The 19,200-nt window shown below is 49.9% G+C and overlaps 2 protein-coding genes and 1 long non-coding RNA gene across 11 annotated transcripts; 2 read left to right on the top strand and 1 right to left on the bottom strand.

The window, feature by feature from the left end:
* Window positions 1-348: 348 nt before the first annotated feature.
* On the top strand, window positions 349-4,296 carry LOC143834447 (uncharacterized). Its single transcript, XR_013229779.1, has 2 exons — window positions 349-568; window positions 2,399-4,296. It is a non-coding gene; the product is annotated as an uncharacterized LOC143834447 (long non-coding RNA).
* LOC143834283 (uncharacterized) lies at window positions 2,589-11,250 on the bottom strand. Of its 4 annotated transcripts, none has more exons than XM_077330966.1 (4): window positions 9,228-9,394; window positions 6,627-7,345; window positions 5,020-5,116; window positions 2,589-3,555 (listed from the first exon to the last, which is right to left on the bottom strand). In XM_077330966.1, the coding sequence occupies exons 1-4, from the start codon at window positions 9,247-9,249 to the stop codon at window positions 2,705-2,707; spliced, it is 1,689 nt and encodes a 562-aa protein (XP_077187081.1). In that variant the 5' UTR covers window positions 9,250-9,394; the 3' UTR covers window positions 2,589-2,704. The 4 variants fall into 4 exon arrangements, with proteins under 4 accessions (XP_077187081.1, XP_077187084.1, XP_077187083.1 ...); XM_077330969.1 differs by lacking the exon at window positions 9,228-9,394 and adding an exon at window positions 11,059-11,250 and having other exon boundaries at window positions 2,590-3,555; XM_077330968.1 differs by lacking the exon at window positions 9,228-9,394 and adding an exon at window positions 9,550-9,701 and having other exon boundaries at window positions 2,590-3,555.
* On the top strand, window positions 9,505-18,280 carry LOC143834220 (uncharacterized). 6 transcript variants are annotated; one of them, XM_077330849.1, is made up of 5 exons: window positions 9,505-9,624; window positions 13,057-13,717; window positions 13,828-13,951; window positions 14,434-15,246; window positions 16,345-18,280. In XM_077330849.1, the coding sequence occupies exons 2-5, from the start codon at window positions 13,112-13,114 to the stop codon at window positions 17,475-17,477; spliced, it is 2,676 nt and encodes an 891-aa protein (XP_077186964.1). In that variant the 5' UTR covers window positions 9,505-9,624; window positions 13,057-13,111; the 3' UTR covers window positions 17,478-18,280. The 6 variants fall into 6 exon arrangements, with proteins under 6 accessions (XP_077186964.1, XP_077186965.1, XP_077186966.1 ...); XM_077330850.1 differs by lacking the exon at window positions 9,505-9,624 and adding an exon at window positions 11,510-11,638 and having other exon boundaries at window positions 14,437-15,246; XM_077330851.1 differs by lacking the exon at window positions 9,505-9,624 and adding an exon at window positions 11,510-11,638 and having other exon boundaries at window positions 16,348-18,280.
* Window positions 18,281-19,200: the final 920 nt, after the last annotated feature.

The following is a 19,200-nucleotide window of genomic DNA, read 5'->3' as shown; positions in this document are numbered from 1 at the left end:
AACTGTAGTCCACGGATATCTGGAGGGCCGCAGTTTGCCAGAGTGCAGCTTGCTTGGAGGCATAGCGAGGGCAGCAGGCCAGGCTGGACACAATCAACAGCTTTGAAAGAAAAGCGACCAGAGCATTTTTTAAAAGACTTTTACAAATAGATGTTTAAAATTTTATAATAACTAGGATTATTTAAACCTTCCAACCCAAAAAGAGCCAGAAATCTGGAGATGGGCTGCTGTTCCAGGGGATCCCCAGGAGGTTGGCATCCCAGCTGGAGATGACCATCTAACTTAGCTTCTCCTCTGTCTTTGGAGGAACAGTGGGATCAAAGTGTACTATATCCTGCCCTGAACATTGGAAGGGTGAGATATAAATAAAATGTTATTGATATTGTTATTATTAAATAGTACTAAGCATGTACTACTATTATAATTACATGTAGGTGGCAGCCTTCTTCACCAGATGAATTTTTGCCTGTTTGTGGCTGTCCAAAGGCCCGGAGCTGCTGCTGGAGGTGGCAAACAGAGATTCATGCAGACTTTCTTAGGACTGGAGTTCTCTCGAACTCGCTGCTCGGTAAAGTAGTCCACAGGCAGAGCGAGGAGGCTCAACGCAGGCCAGATAGCCTGAGAGAAGGAAATGGTCAAGGTCGGGAGGCTTCCAGAACACTGCAGGCCCCGTTGCTATGGGCACCCACCACAACAGAAGGCCCGAAGCCCAGGAGATGGAAGGGGAAGAGGGGAAATCCCGGGATCCAGAAGGAATCAAAAGTGTAGAAAGGGTCTCAGAGCTCCATGGGATGTTTATTTACCTGCAGGCCAGGAAAGAAGAAGAAGAAGAGTTGGTTCTTATATGCTGCTTTTCCCTACCCGAAGGAGGCTCAAAGCGGCTTATGGTCGCCTTCCCATTACTCTCCCCACAACAGACACCCTGTGGGGTGGGTGAGGCTGGGAGAGCCCTGATATTCCTGCTCGGTCAGACCAGTTTTATCAGTGCCGTGGCGAGCCCAAGGTCACCCAGCTGGTTGCATGTGGGGGAGCGCAGAATCGAACCCGGCATGCCAGATTAGAAGTCCACAGTCCTAACCACTACACCAAACTGGCTCTCAGCTGTCCCTTTCCAAATGTCTGTTAATGGGCCAGGACCTTCTTAACTGGGGGAGTTGTCTGGAGAACCAGACCCCTACTTCCATATCATTAAGAAGCCATGTTGGATCAGGCCAATGTTCCATCCAGTCTAATTCTCTTTGCCGCGGTAGCCAAAACCAAGATGCCAACAGCAGGTCCTCCAGTGGGGCGACAACAGATGTCCATCTCTGTCATAGACTGGAATATATCTGGCTTTGTTGATGGCCCTAGAAGGGTTTGCCAATTGGGTGGGAGTTGATTTTTAATATATTTTTAAAATGTGTTAAACATTTATCGGGTGGTATGACCATATGTTGACCTGTGCGTCCCCCCCACACACACACAAATGGCCAATGGTGGGCCTGGAGGGGATGGGAAGGGGCCCCAGGTGGGCATGGACACAGCTCTGCTTCTCAACCATATTCTGCATAATTGCACCGCTTCTGGGGTTTCTTGAAGCTTGAAGAACGTTTCAGGGGTTTCTCAACAGTAATATAGTTGAGAAAGGCTGTTCTATATGCTATTTGTGTGTAGGCCATGTACGTATTATTTTTCTGTGTAGAGGGGACCATTATCTCAGTTCCAGCTTTTGTTTTTCAAAAAGGAATCCTCTAGCCCTTTTCATTGCAAAGATATCAGGGGAAAGACATATCTCTGCAATGAAAACAGCAAGAGACTTACTTAAAAAAAATGAAAACTGGGAATTCGGGGAACCTGGTACACAAATTGTTATATTTATCATTATAATGAGATGATATTCTGTTGGGGTGTGTGTGTGTGTGTGTGTGTGTGTATGTTTGTGTGTGTGTCCAAGCTCTGTCAGAAACTGTAGCAGCCATGGGCAAAGCACCAAAAACTATCCTCGTGTTGAAAATGCTGTCACAAGACAACAGATTAGCCCCATCTGTTCTCAACCTTGTTTGCATAAATATCACGGATCCCCAAAATGGTGTCTAGGGGCGCCACGGCACTCACCAAGTGTTTTTTGTTTTTTTAAGAAAGTGGGTGGGACTAGGAGGGACTTTTGCCCAGCAAGACTTCTAACTGGCTATCAGTATTATTATTTGGTTGGATTGGACTATATAGGCCAGGGGTAGTCAAACTGCGGCCCTCCAGATGTCCATGGACTACAATTCCCAGGAGCCCCCTGCCAGCATTTGCTGGCAGGGGGCTCCTGGGAATTGTAGTCCATGGACATCTGGAGGGCCGCAGTTTGACTACTGATATAGGCTGTATGGCCCCTTTCAATGCTATTGACTCTGTGACCTGTAAATTGCAGACTATGGATCAGGGCCGAGAGAGGAAGGCAGCCTTGACACCTAGTGAGTTTACGGGAGCTGCAACACCTGAACCCAGGATGAGCATCATTTCTTAAAAAGGACACCACAACAGAAGGAAGATACAGAAAAAAAAGTATGTAAGCTGGACGGTTGGACCGAGCCCAGAAGGCAGTCCTTCTGTTCTTGCAAAAAAAAAAAAAAAAAAAAGAATTTTGCTTAAATACAGAGTTTTCAGTCAACCAATATTTGTAAAACCACACATTTCCCCCATGCTTGTGAACATCGCCCACGGAAAGTCACCGGAGTCAACATGGCTGCTTGGCCACGTGGAGTTTCTGATGTCGCAGAAGGCCACTGCGACGGGTGAAGCATTTCTGGCACTCGGCGCATTCGTATGGCTTCACTCCCGTGTGGGTTCTCTCATGCTGAATGAGGTAGGACCTCCGGCTGAAGCTCTGCCCGCAGTCGGAACAGTCGTAGGGCTTCTCCCCGGTGTGGATCCTTTCGTGCTCCGTAAGGACCGAGCTGTAACTGAAGCATTTCCCGCACTCGGAGCAGGCGTACGGTTTCTCTCCGGTGTGCATCCGCTGATGGATGAGGAGGTGGGATTGCCTGCTAAACGTTCTCCCGCACTCGGAGCAGGTGTGCTGGTTCCCTTTGGCATGGATCTCCTGGGGGCGGGAAACCTTGCACGGCTGAGGGAGCCTTTTCCCAAAGTCTGACCATATGGAAGGCTTCCCTCCGGGGTGCGTTCTCCCGCGCATATTAAGATGCACTTTCAACTTGAAGCTCTTGCCCCACTCGGGAGACTTGTACGTTGCTTCTCCGGCTTCTAGCGGCGGAAACGCTAGAAGGTTCAGACTCTTCCCGCAGTCATCCAGGGCCTTTTTCCTCTTGCGCCTGCATCCTCCCTCTTGGAAGGTCCTTTTGGGAAAACGCTTCCCAGCTCCCTCGCAAAGAAAAGCTTGCCCTGTTGTCTTCCAGAGATGGTTTCCCTGGTAATTTTCAGCCAGACTTTGGTGGATCGGCTCCTGCTCTGGAACTTGGCAAACCTTCCCTTCTTTTCCTCCCCACGATGCTCCAGGGGTGCCTGCTTCTTTCGGTCCTTCCAGCTGAAGATCCGCCTCTTCCTCTTTCACGATGATTTGCCAGTCGCCTGATGGAAGAAACGGAGGCATTAGGAAATCCACTCGTGATTGGAGCAAAGGAAACAGGAAGCTGTCAAACGCACACGCCGCAATGTAAGAGCCGGGCCTGCATGTGCAGAAGAGAAAGAGTCAACAGTAGGTCTGCTGACACTAGGATGGGAAATTCTTGGACATTTGGGGTGCAGCCTGGGAAAAGTTGGAAGCTCCTACAAAGAAATTTCTCTGTGTTCCTTGTCCTCTTGTGGCGCAGAGTGGTAAGGCAGCGACATGCTGTCTGAAGCTGTTTGCCCATGAGGTTGGGAGTTTGATCCCAGCAGCCGGCTCAAGGTCGACTCAGCCTTCCATCCTTCCGAGGTCAGTAAAATGAGTACCCAGCTTGCTGGGGGGTAAACGGTAATGACTGGGGAAGGCACTGGCAAACCACCCCATATTGAGTCTGCCATGAAAACGCTAGAGGGCGTCACCCCAAGGGTCAGACATGACTCAGTGCTTGCACAGGGGATACCTTTACCTTTACCTTTTACAAAGAAATTTCTCTGTGTTCCTTGTTCTATTGAAGATGCATTATTAGAAAGAAGCACACTTAGAAATACTGTTTGTAACATAATTTTTCCTATTCTTTAGAGAGATATGCCCTGATGAAGGCTTGAGAAAGGTCATAATCGATTATTACCGAAGGTTGCTAGAATGACTTTCCATTTTTTGTTGGGATTTATTATCTCCTGTGAAATTACAGTTTTATGTCATAATTTTTTTGTGGAAGAGCATCATTTCCCTTTCTTGAAGGACTCTTTAAATACTTGGGGAAGAATATAGTTTCCCTTTTGAAGGACTCACTACATAGTTCCAAGCATATCTTGTTTCCCTTTGCCTCAAACGGTTTTTCCATTGCTTTAGTCTGCACCGTTTGGCCATTCTTTTTCATGTTAACTCCATAGAATCATAGAGTTAGACGGGACCTCCTGGGTCATCTAGTCCAACCCCCTGCACTATGCAGGACACTCACAACCCTATTGCTCATCCACTGTAACCTGCCACCCGCTTGAACCTTCACAGAATCAAAGCATTCTTTGATTTTGTACCATTTTTAACTGGCCTGGTCTCTCTCCAACAATTCTGGGGGCTGGAGTTTGGTGAGGGCACAGAGACACAGGGAGAGAGCGTCTTTCCCCACTACATACCTACATTTCTCAGGATTATGGAAGGAAAGGGAACAGTGTGTTTTATTTATTTATTCGGGGGTTTTGTGTGCTGTTTTTCCAGACCTGCTCCATGTGCCTCACAACTGAAAGAAAACAGAGCAAGCAACAAGCATCCCAAACAGGATGAAGGCGCTAACTGCGCGTGGCCCCCAGAACTGCTTGGAAAAAGCAGGGGAGGAAAACAGGAGAGATTGCCATCACGCCCTGAATGCCAGGAAACAGAATTAACTACCCTCTTGCAAGCACCTGAATGCTCTGTGGCAGCCTTACCAGGAAAGGTGGTCTCCCCATTGTCCTCCTTCCCGGTCTCCACAGGAAGCTGACTCCTTATGGTCTCTGGTCGATCTCTTCCATTTATCCTTGTGGCCTGAAACAGAAGTACATCGAGATGGGTAGCCATGTTAGTCTGTCTGTGGCAGTAGGAGACAGCAAGAGACCTGGAGCACCTTCAAAAGCAGCAAAGTTTGTGGCAAGGGAGGAACTTTCGTGAGTCACTGCTCCCTTCTTCAGATGCAGCTAGAAGGGCAGGTCCATCTGTCCTTAGATCTTGGAATGTCGAATGACATAAGCAGACAAATGACAATAGCAGGTGAACGGCAACAGCAGGCGTGATTGGATGAGGTGTGATAATCAGAGGGGTAGTGGGCATGGCAAAAAAAATCAGCATGAGACAAGTAGCCTAGGTCTGGATTCAGGCCAGGAGGATAAATTGTCACCTGAGCTTCATGATCAGTTGCAATTCATCCGCCTCTCTCATTCCAATCTCCCTTTGACATTCCTTTGGAAGAGAACTGTTTGGTCAGCAACTGAATGTCCTGGAAGGTTACAATGATTTCCCCGTGAGGTTCTGAATGACAATAGAAACTGCTCGGTTCTCCAAAGATAAGGACAGATGGACTCCCATTTTAGCTGTATCTGAAGAACTGAGCAGTGACTCACGAAAACTCCTACCTGCCACAAATTTGTTTCATCTTTAAGGGGCTCCTGGACTCTTGCTGCCATCTAGGCAAGAGACGGGAGACAAATTCAGACATTGCTTTGCTTGTGACAGATTTGGCACCAGGAGCAAAAACTATAACAAAAAGACAAACACACACACACACACACTTAAACCTTTCCTCCTCCTCCGTCTTATTTATGTAATGACTGTCTTTCTCACTGAGAATTACACAGTGCAAATCAATGCTGTAAGTAGAATCAGACCTGTAAGAAGCCAATGTGATCAGATTAGCGTTCGGAAATCTGAACCAGAGATTGAAGTATTAGATATGATACAGATGAGAGCCAGTTTGGTGTAGTGGTTTGGAGTGTGGACTTCTAATCTGGCATGTCAGGTTCAATTCTGCGCTCCCCCACATGCAACCAGCTGGGTGACCTTGGGCTCGACACGGCACTGATAAAACTATTCTGATATTACTGAAGAAGAAGAGTTGGTTCTTATATGCCGCTTTTCTCTACCCAAAAGAGTCTCAAAGTGGCTTACAGTTGCCCTCCCTTTCCTCTCTCCACAACAAACACCCTGTGAGGGAGGTGAGGCTGAGAGAGCCCTGATATTACTGAAGAAGAAGAAGAGTTGGTTCTTATAGGCCACTTTCCTCTCCCTGAAGGAGTCTCAAAATGGGCTACAGTCGCCTTCCCCTTCCTCTCCCCACAACAGACACCCTGTGAGGTGGGTGAGGCTGAGAGAGCCCTGATATTACTGCTCGATCAGAACAGCCCAAGGTCACCGAGCTGGCTGCATGTGCGGGAGTGCAGAATCGAACCCGGCTCACCAGATTAAAAGTCCGCACTCCTAACCACTACACCAAACTGACTCTCAGGTGTCTGTTTCACCTTCTGAACTGATTGCATCAACCAAGAGGAAACGCTCCCCTTACCTGCTCTTTGGGGCTCTCAGACTCTTTCAGCATCAGCAGGAAATCCTCTGCTAGGGTCACTGCCTGGCTGCAGGTCTCCGGCCTGCGTTCCCACACCCAGCTCTGCATTTCCTGGGGCAGGACGGTCAGGAACTGCTCCAGGATCAGCAGCTCCAAGATCTCCTCCTTGGTGTTTCTCTCAGGCTTCAGCCATTGACGGCACAGCTCCTGGAGTCGGCCAAAAACCTCTCGAGGTCCCTCGGCCTCCCAGTAGCCGAAATACCTGAAGCGCCGACGCCAGACCTCCAATCCAACAGTGTCCTCTGTTGTCTCAATAGGCATGACGTTTCCAGGTAGATCCTGGCTTCTGTCCGCCTGGTGGGATGGCTCTGGAGCTTCCCACTTTTCACAAGGCCATCGTTCAGCATCTCCTGACCTTTTGAAGGAGATCTTTGACCCCTCATTGTTCTTCTCAGACCAGGGCTGAGGCAGCTGTGGGTTTTCCCATCCTTGCGGAGGAGACTGCACATCCTCTGGCATCCCCCGTCCGTCGACTTCCCAACAACGGTGTGACTCTTCCAGAGGTTCCTGCTTAATCTCACGCATGGCTGCTTCAGCGAGATGTTCACTGCTCGCCTCGAGCTGGCCGACATCAAGGTTTTTCTCCTCTGGTCCCTCCTCGGGTTTGTCTTCTGCTGGGTCCTGCTTCTCCACTTTGATTCCTGGTGTGACTTGTTGCTCTACAAGCGAAATCGAATCAAACAAAATGAGACTCACCAGGTGGGAGAAATAAACCCGGCCCACCATTTTTGAAAGCTTACAAAAACGCCCAGTGTAGCCCAGGGGTGAGAGGCAGTGTGGTGGAGTGGGTGAGAAGGAACACTTTTGCACAGGATTGTTAGATAAAGGTAGGTTGCAGCGGATGAGCGATAGGGTTGTGAGCATCCTGCACAGGGGGTTGGACTAGATGACCCAGGAGGTCCCTTCCAATTCTATGATTCTAAGGTGTCCCAGAATGGAAGGGTGCCTCACACAAAGATACCTTCACGCACTGGACTCTAAGCAGGGTGGTACACGCAAAAACCAGCCTGGCAGAGACTGACCATGGAGTTAGTAGGGCCCCTCAACAAACCTAGGAAGCCAGGCCAGATTTCCATCTGGTCTGAACTGGACTACAACTTTATCTTCTCCTTCCTACTTGCCCAGCTGACTGAGCTAAATGTGCACATTGTGGAAAACCATCCCCTCCCAGCCAATTAGACTATCAATTGGAAAGGTATTCCCCCAGGTACTATCTCCAACTCCTTTTGTCTCTTTTGTCTAGCACAATTTCTGCCTAGCAGCATCTCCTGCCCCTAAATGTCTCCTATTGCACTCCCCCCAGAGTCCTTCCTGATTAAACAATACAGGGCCATTAGGGACACATTACACCTAGCCAAGGTATTGTTCCACTTGATGAGCCTACTCCATCCCTCTAGCGACCCCATATGCCACCCACCCTATCAGATTCAGCCATAACTCACAACCAATCATCAATCACCTACCTCTTAGCAGGTAGTCACTGGGCTGGACTGGGAATTTCAGATTCTACATCAAGCCTTGCACACCTGCAATGTGTGTGTGTGTGTTGATCCCTCAACACCTGGACCCAACAGCTTGGACCCAAGACAGGTGCAGTAAGTCTCTTAACCTTTCCCCCCTGTAGAATTTAATGTGCATGTTTTTGCTTGTGCGTATTTTGAATGTACCCCAATATTTCTCCCAAATAAATCCCCATGAGTGTAAGCTTAATTGTGATCTTCATTTAAGGGTTTCTTCCAGAGAACAGACCCCGTAAGAATTGGTAGAAAAGATCTTGCCCCTAATGATGGCCCACAACCAAAAAATTCAAAAAGAGCACAAGGTCTCTTGGGAACAGAATAGAACTGGTATTTTGGTGGGTCGCAGCCTTCATGTTTAATGTTAACAGTGGTTCTCAACTTTCCTTAAGCTGTGACCCTCTAATACAGTTCCTCATGTTGTGGTGACCTCCAACCATAACATTATGCAAGAAATTAAACCGAAACTGACCAATGGCGTGTAGATCCGTTGTTCATAATTGTATATAAATTGGGTTTTTTACCAGAGTTTCTCAGTTCAGCTCTGCCTCTTGTCCCACCATGCCAATCTCGCTCTTTTCCGCTGCTCCAGACAGACGAATTCTCTATCTCGATCTACCCCACAAGGTTGTTGTGTGGATAGTATCCCCCCCCCAGCTAAGCTGCCCCTGTGAAAGGGTCGTTCAACCCCCAAAGGGGTCCCGACACCCAGGTTGAGACTCACTCCTCTATTAGGAACCAGGAATTCTTCTGAACTGTCAGGTTTATTGAGACACCCGTTGCTTCCCTCTGCTTGTAGGCAATCTTTCACAAGCTGATGCCAAAGGCACAGGCATGAAGGGCCGGCTCATCGGAGGGCAACCCTTGCATGCTACTTTGCCTCTGGGTAGTGTTTTTTTCATGGACTGTCATTTTACCCCCCACCCCCAGATGCTAGACAGACAACACAAATCCTCCCAGCATTGAAATCCCATCGATGTCCTCTCCTCCCTGCAGATTTTCCGCTTCCAGGATTTGATCTCACCTCCTCCCTGGGGCCTTTCCATTGCACTCCCGGGAACAGGCTCCAGATCTTCCAAAAGAAGGGAGGGGAATCCAGAAAAAGGGCAGTTTTCTCAAACAGAAGACGAGGAAGAGGGGCACAAAGCCAGAGCTTTGACATCAGCCCTTCTCAAATTCACAGGCCCCCTCTGGGCACCAAAGCTCTGCTTCTTTAACCCTTTCCTCCTCCTCACCACCCTCTTCCCATTTCTGTTTTGCAAAAGTCGCTCAGGAGCTGAAGCTGAGAGGGACGAAGGGGCAGCAGCCAGAGGCTGCATGGTGGAATTGCCGGCATTTCCTTTTACCTCTGAAGAGGCTAGGCTGGCTCCTTGTTCCCCTTCAGCAAGGGAAATCTGACTCTGGATCTCACGGAGGAGATGGTTGGTTGAGGTTTTGTCACCACCGCATTAGCATTCCTCTTTTTCTCTCACTCCTAGGGTTGCCAGCTCTGGGTTGGGGAAAACCTGGAGGTTTTGGGGGTGGAGCCTGAGGAGGGTGGGGCTTTGGGAGGAGGGGTTTAAGTGGGATATAAATATTGTTGAGTTTTTACACCCTTGCATATAAGCCAGGGGTAGTCAAACTGCGGCCCTCCAGATGTCCATGGACTACAATTCCCAGAAGCCCCTGCCATACTGGCAGGGGCTTTTGGGAATTGTAGTCCATGGACATCTGGAGGGCCGCAGTTTGACTACCCCTGATATAAGCTGTCTGCATATTGGAGGGTGGACCGGTGCATGCTGGGAAAATTCTAACTCATGTTGCTGGCGTTGTTATGAAATTTCTAGACTGCCTCTCTCCCATTTGGCTTGTGGCAGAATGTTAAAAATACAGAAATAGATTATTAATTGCATATTAAAATTCTAAAAATTCAATTCCAACAATGGCCAACTCTCTATCCAGCACCTAATTTGGTTTATTTGATTCCCCACTCCTGGTCCACATGCAGCCAGCTGGGTGATCTTGGGCTAGTCACAGTCCTGACAGCACTGTTCTCTCAGAGCCATCCTCTCAGAGCTCTCTCAGCCCCACCTCCCTTACAGAGGGACTCTTGTGGGGAGGGAAAGGGAAGGTTATTGTAAGCTGCTTTGAGATTCCTTTGGACAGTGAAAAGCAGGGTATAAAAGCCAACTCTTCTTCACGTAAAAAAGATTCCCTTTCACTGAGAAGACATATTGTCATAATCAGCTAATAAGAGCTAAAGAGTTTATTTTTCAGTCAATACTGGGATGACCTTTTAGATCTATCAGTTCCATGATACTCTGTTACCAATTAACCCTGCCCCTTAGGGCAGTACCAGGGCAAACATGGGCAGGAGAAGGAGAAGGAGAGTTGGTTCTTATATGCCGCTTTTCCCTACCTGAAGGAGGCTCAAAGCAGCTTACAGTCACCTTCCCTTTCCTCTCCCCACAACAGACACCCTGTGAGGTGGATGAGGCTAAGAGAGCCCTGAGATTCCTGCTTGGTCAGAACAGTTTTATCAGTGCCGTGGCAAGCCCAAGGTCACCCAGCTGGCTGCATGTGGGGGAGCGCAGAATCGAACCCGGCTCACCAGATTAGAAGTCCGCGCTCCTAATCACGACACCAAACTGGCTCCTTAGCCAACAGGCAACCCGGGAAGAGAAAAGAAAATTGCCACCACTTATCCCTTCTCAGTGGTGGCCTCTCATTTTCATTCCCATTCATGCCAACATCATACAGGGATTAGGGACGGGAAATGTGAAACCAGAGGAAGGACCTCAGTGAGGCATAACGTCATATCGCCCACCCTCTAAAACTGCCATTGTATCCCCAGGAATGCATTTTGATATACTTACTTTGTTGAAACCCCGCCTCTCTCTCCCCAATGGGGACCCAGAGAAGCTTACATTCTCCCCAGTGCTACTTTATCCACACACAACAACCCTGTGAGGTTGGCCAGGCTGATAATCTGCAACTGGTCCACGGTCGCCCAGGGAGCTTCCATGGAAGAGTGGCGAGTCCAACGTAGAGATCTGGAGGTAGTGACAGCCCCCATAGGGACTCATATACTCGAATGCTTAGCTTTTGTTTCGGCTCAACCTGGGCAGGAAAGGGCTGCCTCACTTTCGACTCTTTCAAAGGAGAAGGTTGCAAAAGGGCGAGCTTTCAGGGCGCTGCAGCAACCTTTCACTTTTTTTTGGGGGGGGGTGCTCAGCAGAATCAGCCCCACCTGCCCCACTGCACTCAGACCAGGGGGTGATCCAGGAAGGGGTTAAGGCCACCGAGTTCTCAATCCCAGAGTGGCCACGTGGGAAAGCAAGGCAAAACCAAAGCTCCTTCCTGTCCTTTTGCAGAAGGAAGCTGTTTGCATCCCCCTTTTTTGCCTCTTGCAGCTTCTGGTGCTCCGGGATCGGCGGCAGGTGAGGCGGAGGGCAGGTGAGCCACAGGTGCGTGCGGGAGGAGGGAAGATCCTGCCCACCTGGTCGGGTTGCTTTGCTTCTCCTGGCCCCAGGATCGGGGTCCCCGTGGGAGGCTGGCCTCCAGCTGAGATACGCTCTTTAGGGGAACTTCAGGTGGGTCTGTTAGTGTGAAGCAGCAGAACAAAGTTTTGAGTCCAGGGGCCCCTTGAAGGCCAGGCAACTTCTGTTCAAGGTGTGAGCTTTCCTCAGAGAAAGCTCAGAGGGGCTTTTGTGCTCTCAAGGCAAGGAACGGCCCTTCCTTGCCACAGATTCCTTTGGGTCTTGAAGATGCTTCCTCTTCTCTTTAACATGGGCAGGGGCTGTTTAAATTGTAAGCTGCTGGGTTCCTGATTGACTCTTGCCTGGTAGACTGATTTCTCAATCTCTTTCTGGTTTTGTGCCTTGAATTGATAGGTATTTGTTCCTTAATTTAATAAGAAAAGCCATGTTGGATCAAGCCAGTGCCCCATCCAGGCCAGCACTCTGTGCCACACAGTGGCCAAAACCCAGGTGCCAACAGATGGTCCCCCAGTGGGGCCAGAACTCCATGAACCCTCCCATTACCCCCCACCCAGCACCAAAAATACAGAGCATCCCTTGTGGCTAAGAGCCACTGATAGGCCTCTGCTCCAGGTGTCTATCCAATCTGCTCTTGAGGTTGTCTATGCTTGTAGCCGTCACCACTTCTTGTGGCAGTGAATTCCACGTGTTGATGACTTTTTCTTTCTGGTTTTGCCCATTAAATGGTCAAAGAGATGCGTGCAGCAATCTGCTCGCTGCAGCCTTAAACGTGCATATTTAATAATGCCCTTTAGTATTTCTAGAGATTCTAAAGTAAATGCAACCACGGCATCCATTGAAAGCTTAAGAAGGGCTGCGCTGGATTTTCATTTGTGATCTAGTCCAGGATCCTGTTTCCCACGGTGATCAACTGGTGCCTCCAGGACACGTCTAGTAGGATGTAAAAGGGTATCTCTCCATCTTTGGAGATTTTTAAACAGAGACTAGATTGCCATCTGACAGAGAGGCTGATTCTGTGAAGGCTCAAGGGGGCGGCAGGTGACAGTGGATGAGCGAGAGGGTTGTGAGTGTCCTGCATAGTGCAGGGGGTTGGACTAGATGACCCATGAGGTCCCAGTTCTATTATTCTATGATTCTATGAATGGATGCTCAAGGGGAGACTGCCACCCAAACTGGTACTGATAGCTATGAGATTCATATGCTCTATCAAATGAATGTATTGAATGCCCTTTTAGCACCATCTGTTGGTAACCATTGCTGCATCTTCACCCCACATCTTATGGTTTGCCAGGATTTGAAGGCTTCACGCCAATCAACTATTTTTGTGTTATACTTTTCCTTTGTCTCCGTGTTTTTTGTCTTTGTCCACGGAAGAGTGTAGTATTATCTGAAAACGTCATCAGGTCCCGCCTTTTATTGAAAAGCCCCCATGTTTCGACATCCTGGAAAAATGGAAACAGCAGACAGTCTCATACCGGGGCCGAGTGGCGAACAAGAGCTGGAGGAAGAGCCCAACCAATTTTGGGATGCCCAGTTCCAGGAATTCCTGAACACATTTCAGGCTCCTTGCTCTAGAGGGCATGGTCCACAACAGCCTGAACCAAGAACGGCTCCAGCAGCTTCTGAGGGCCTGACAGAGCCTGGTGGGTTGGGGGCTTCCCAGCCCCAGTCAATTCCCACCGGAGAAGCAAAGCAGGACCATGAAGGGAAGGAGAAGAAGCAAGCCCGAACTTGGGATACCGTCCGGGCAGAGATGTGGCGCTGGCGCTTCAGGTCGCTCAGTTATCAAGAAGGGGCGGGCCCTCGGGAGACCTGCCGGCAGCTGCAGGAGCTGTGCTGCCAGTGGCTGAGGCCCAAGAGGCACAGCAAGGAGCAGATCCTGGACCAGCTGGCCCTGGAGCAGCTCCTGGCTGTCCTGCCCCCGGAGATGCAGCGCTGGGTCAGCGAGAACAATCCGGAGAACTGCGCCCAAGCGGTGAGCCTGGCGGAGGAGTTCCTGAAGCCACTGCAGGGTGCCAAAGGGGGGGAACCGCAGGTGAGAACAAGATCCCCCCCCCAAAAATGAGATTGTCCCCCAAGAAGGCAAGGTCCCCTCTTCCCTGGTGAAACAAACAAAACCAATTTTTAATCCCTCCTCCCCTTCAGATTCAGGGCTCATCAGAAGACACCATAAATGGACCCGAGACAAGCACGGAATTGCCGGGAAGGGCCAAGACCCTGCATTTCTCGGAAGCCAACCAGGACGTTGAAGAAAGCGCCAATGTTTCAGGTAGGACTTCCCAGGCAGGGCTGGTCTTAATGAATTCCTGGAGTCCTCCCTGCTCCAGCCAGAGTGCTCTTTTGAACAAAATGGGCCGGCTTCCAGGGCCGCAGTCGCATATTTCTTAAATTGTCCAGAAAGGGATTAAAGTTTGGCTCTGACTTGCCTACTGCCTGCCCACATGCCTCTTCTAGTGATTGGTTGACCTGCTGTGATGTCCTGGGTGGTGAAGGATGGGGATATTCATGAAGGATAGCTAAATCTCTCAAAGGAGTTCAGCTTGGTGTCGTGGTTAGGAGTGCGGACTTCTAATCTGGCATGCCGGGTTCGATTCTGCGCTCCCCCACATGCAGCCAGCTGGGTGACCTTGGGCTCCCCACGGCACTGATAAAGCTGTTCAGACTGAGCAATAAGCAGGGTATTAAAAAAGCCAACCCTTCTTCTTCACCTATCTCAAGTAACATCACCTGAATTTACCCTTTCTTGTCCAGCAGGCGATGAGAGGCTGAGCAAAACGGAGGAGGTGAAGCCTTCCTTGGAAAGCCCCGAGGAAAAGGAACCAGAGGAGATGACATCAGAAGCAGCCAAAGAGAAGGATTCACCTTGTAGTAGGAAAGGGGCTGAGAGTCAGAACAGAAATAACCAGGAGACGGAAGCCACGGAGCCTGGTCTACCTGAAGGCCCTCACCAAAGTCAAGGTGAAGCCACAGCCCTGCAGCAGGTGAAGGGGGTGAAATGTGAGCCACACAAGGAAAACCTTGGTCCAAGCCCACCCCTTTTGACTCATGAGGAGAGCCTAGCGGTACAGAAAACATACAAGTGCTGGCATTGCGGCCTAAGCTTTGGAAGCAGCCTGGACCTCTTGTCCCACGAGAGAACCCACATGGCAGAGAGACTGTATAAATGCTGGCGTTGTGGAGAAAGCAAAAGAGTCCTCACAGGGGAGGCGCCCCTTCAATGCTCACACTGCGGTCATAACTTGTGGGGGAATTCATGCAAGGGAAGTTCCTCAAGTGGGAAAACGTACAATTCCGCTGTGCTCAGGAATAGCTTCAAAAGCATCTCTGGTACTAAAACCTACCAGAGAGTCCCCAGGGGTGAGAAACCCTACAAAGGCTCCCGCTGCGGGGATTTTATCCGTAGGAATTCTGACCTTGGGCGCCACGAGACAGTCCACCCCACTGAGTTACCGTACTGTGGGGAGAGCTGCAGCCAAAATTTGGACCTCGTTGAAGGGGAGCGAAGCCACGCGGAGAAGGAGGCATTTCCCAAGATGGAGCAGGGAAAGGACACCGGTGTGTTGGGTAAGGAACTCGCCAATGCGCCAAATGTTGGATATTAAAAGAGTTTTGTTCTTTTTGAGCGTATTAATTCCAGGACTTTGGCTGTGCCAGTTTTTGATACAGAATCACGGGGACATCCTGGGAAGCCCATATCCAGCCTGCGCTGAGGCAGCTGCACTGGTTACCGGCTTAATTCCGGATCCAGTCCAAGGTATTGGTCTTAAACTTCAAGGCCGTTTTGCGGTCTGGGTCCAGCGTATCTGAGGGACCACCTGTCTGCCTTTGCCCCCTGGAGAGTGCTTTGCTCTTCGAAGAGGAAGAAGAAGAAGAGTTGGTTCTTATATGCCGCTTTTCCCTACCCGAAGGAGGCTCAAAGCGGCTTACAGTCGCCTTCCCATTCCTCTCCCCACAACAGACACCCTGTGGGGTGGGTGAGGCTGAGAAAGCCCTGATATCACTGCCCGGTCAGAACAGTTTTATCAGTGCTGTGGCGAGCCCAAGGTCACCCAGCTGGTTGCATGTGGGGGAGCGGGGAATCGAACCCGGCTCACCAGATTAGAAGTCTGCACTCCTAACCACTACACCAAACTGGCTCTCTTCGAACCACAGCAGGAAGTCCGACTGGCCTCCACCAGGGTCAGGGCCTTTATGGTCCTGGTCTCAACATGGTAGAATGAGCTCCCAGAAGAGCTTAGGTCCCAGAAGAGCTTAGCAGTCTCACTTCCGTGGGGCCTGAAAGACGGGAGCTCTTCCGCCAGGCATCTGGTTGAGGCCAGGATAATGACGCTAACATCATCTCGGCCCTGGCTAGAGATAACATCATGGAGCCAGCGTCAGATTACGTCTCATTCCTGCTACCTTCTGTAATGCTGCTGCTATGGGTTCGTTGTCCTCCTAGCTCTGGGATTCAGGGAAAGATCGCAGTGAAAGTGCCCTGCCAAGTGGGGGGAAAGGGAAATTCTCTGTTAGGGGTTAATTAGGAAAGTGACTGAGAGTGAAACAGCTGCAATCGTAATGCCCTCGTATAGATCTGTGGTGCGGCCGCATTTGGAATACCACCTCACTAATCTCAAGTAAGGCCACCTAATTTTACTTCTGGCCTCTCCCCTTTTCCTCCAGCAGATGACGGGTGGCTGAGCAAAACAGAGGAGGAGCTGCAGACTCTCTTGGAAAGCCCTGAGGAAGAGAAACTGCAGGAGATGGCATCGGAAAGAGCCAAGGAGGAGGATTCTCTGCGTGGGAGAAAAGGGGTCGAGGATCCAGACGGAAATCACCATGAGACAGAAGCCGCGACGCTTTTTCTTTCTGAAGCTACCGACCAAAGTCTTAGCGAAGCCCCAGCCCCACAGCAGATGGAGGACAGGACATCTGAAGCACCCCAGGGTCCGAGCCCGCACCTTCCGCCTTCTGAGAGGAGCCAGGCAGGAGGGAAGACTTACGAATGCTGGCATTGCAGCCAGAGCTTTTGGAGCAGCTCTGACCTTTTGTCTCACGAGAGAATCCACGTGGGGGAGAGTCTGTATAAATGTGCCCACTGTGGAAAACAAGAGAAACACAAGCCTCAGAAATGCTCACACTGTGGGAATAACTTTGGGGGGAACTTGCAGAAAGAAATCCCAAAAGCTGTGGAGAAACCCTACAAGTGCACGGTGTGTGGGGATAAGTTCATGAGCAACCACGGTCTTAAAACCCACCAAAGGATCCACAGGGAGGAGAAGCTGCACAAATGCTTGCGGTGTGGGGAGGGCTTCCGTCGGAACTGGGACCTCGAGCAGCACGAGAGAACCCACCCCGCCTTGTCCGAATCCTGCGAGGAAAGCTTCGCCCAAAATTCGGACCTTGTGGATCATGAGCAAACTCGCACCGCCAAGGAGGAGTTTACGTGCTTTGCCTGCGGGAAAGCTTTCGACGTGGTTGCGGAACTGGCCATGCACATCCAGACCCACAAAGAGAGCCCTCTGGACCCTGCGGCCTGCGGGAAGGAACCGTACACATGCTCCTACTGCGACAAAAGTTTCCGCTGGAACTATTCTCTGGTGCTGCACGAGAGAACCCACACCGGAGAGAAATCCTACCCGTGCTCAGACTGTGGGAGAGCATTTCATCAGAAGCTGCAACTTATTGTGCACGTGAGGAAAACCCACGCTGGGCAGAAATCCCACGAATGTTCCGACTGTGGGATGAGACTGTCCACCAAATATGGTCTTCTTCTGCATCAGAAAATCCACTCAGAAGAAGAACCTTGTATGTGATCCAAACGCGGGAGGACCTTCTGGCGTCGGTCACAGAAGACTGGCCAAGCCAGAGAGAAGGGCTCGAAATGTTCCGAACGCTTGAGTAGCCAAGGCCTGAGCTCCGATTGGGTGGTGCGGGTGAAAAAGCGTCTGGAGGAAAGAGCCATTTGAGCGCTCGGTCTGCGGAAGGCTTCGCCCATGGAAGTATTAAAGATATATTAAAAAATAGCTCCCACCCAATTGGTGAAATCCCAGGGCTTCACGAAACCCTGTTTAAGAAAGCCTGCCCTAAGCAGTCAGGGACCTTTGTACCCAAGGGGGCCGTCTTCTCCCATAAGCCCCCCCAGATAAACTTGCAATTGAGCACCCAAAATCTGCTCCAGAATCTGAGCTCCGGAGAAGTTAAACTGGCCTTAGCTGGATCTAGGGATTTTTCTGTCCTGGCACCGGCCTGGTGGAACGCTCTCCTGAGTAAGATCAGGGCCCTGCAGAATTGAAAGCAATTCTGCAGGGCCTGTCAAACAGAGCTGTACCGCCAGGCCTATGGTGGGGGCCCACAGAGGCCCATACCAACAGACTTGCCTCCCTAAATGGGAAACATCTGTATGCTACTTAGGCCAAAACAGCGTAGCAGTTTACTCCCACTTCCTCCCACCAGAGAGAAAATGGTGAGCCCCCTGTTTTTAAAATGTAAGCTGGATTTTAATATTGAAATGTTTTAATATTTATTTTTTTGGTGTGGATATGTTGGAAGCCACGCTGAGCCCTTGGGGAAGGGTGGCATAAGCTTCTGAAATATAAATAATTTTTAAAGTTAAGAATGGAGCCTCCATGTGGAAAAGCAGGTGATCTCGCAAACAATAGCTAAACAGAGCTTCTGGATTCACTAGCGGTGTAGCTTGGAACACAAGGTGGGGAGGTGACATACTCAACAGGAGAGCATCCGGGTGGCTTCTTATGGGAAACAAGACAAAGAGCTTGATGTTCTCATCTGGTTGGGTCTTCCTTCTTAATTCAGAAAGCGATGCCATAAAAGGGACATCAGCATTAAAGATGTCTGGCACATTTAAAATGGGGGTGGGGGAATCTTATAGGTTTTTTTTTAATCTCCTTTTACTTCTGCAGCGCACGCATAATTTCAGAACCTGAATATTTTGATTAATCGCACAAAACTCAGTTTGCATCCAATGGCACCTTTAAGGCCAACAAGTCTTAAAGGTATAAGCTTTCCATGTGCACACACACAAAAATATTCATATCATTTTGGTTTTGACCTGAACCAATTTGGGCTGGAGGAAAATCCACACCGGGGTTTCATTCAGTGTTCCAGATTTGGCTGAATCGGCAAAGTATGGGTGTGGTCAGTGCTGTGCCCAATCCATGTCCCCCTCTCTCCCTCCACTCTGCTTTCACTAGCATTGCCTAAGGAAAGATGTAAAAGTGCCCCTGGACTAGAGCCTCTTGTGGCGCAGAGTGGTAAGACAGCCGTCTGAAAGCTTTGCCCATGAGGCTGGGAGTTCGATCCCAGCATATGGCTCAAGGTTGACTCAACCTTCCATCCTTCCGAGGTCCGTAAAATGAGTACCCAGCCTGCTGGGGGGTAAACGGTAATGACTGGGGAAGGCACTGGCAAACCACCCCGTATTGAGTCTGCCATGAAAACACTAGAGGGCGTCACCCCAAGGGTCAGACATGACTCGGTGCTTGCACAGGGGATACCTTTACCTTTACCTTTTTTTGC

This window comes from Paroedura picta, chromosome 3 (genome assembly GCF_049243985.1).
Source record: "Paroedura picta isolate Pp20150507F chromosome 3, Ppicta_v3.0, whole genome shotgun sequence".
NCBI lineage: Eukaryota > Metazoa > Chordata > Lepidosauria > Squamata > Gekkonidae > Paroedura > Paroedura picta.
Note: the sequence above shows the minus strand (reverse complement) of the source record. Positions and strands in the feature narration are given on the sequence as shown.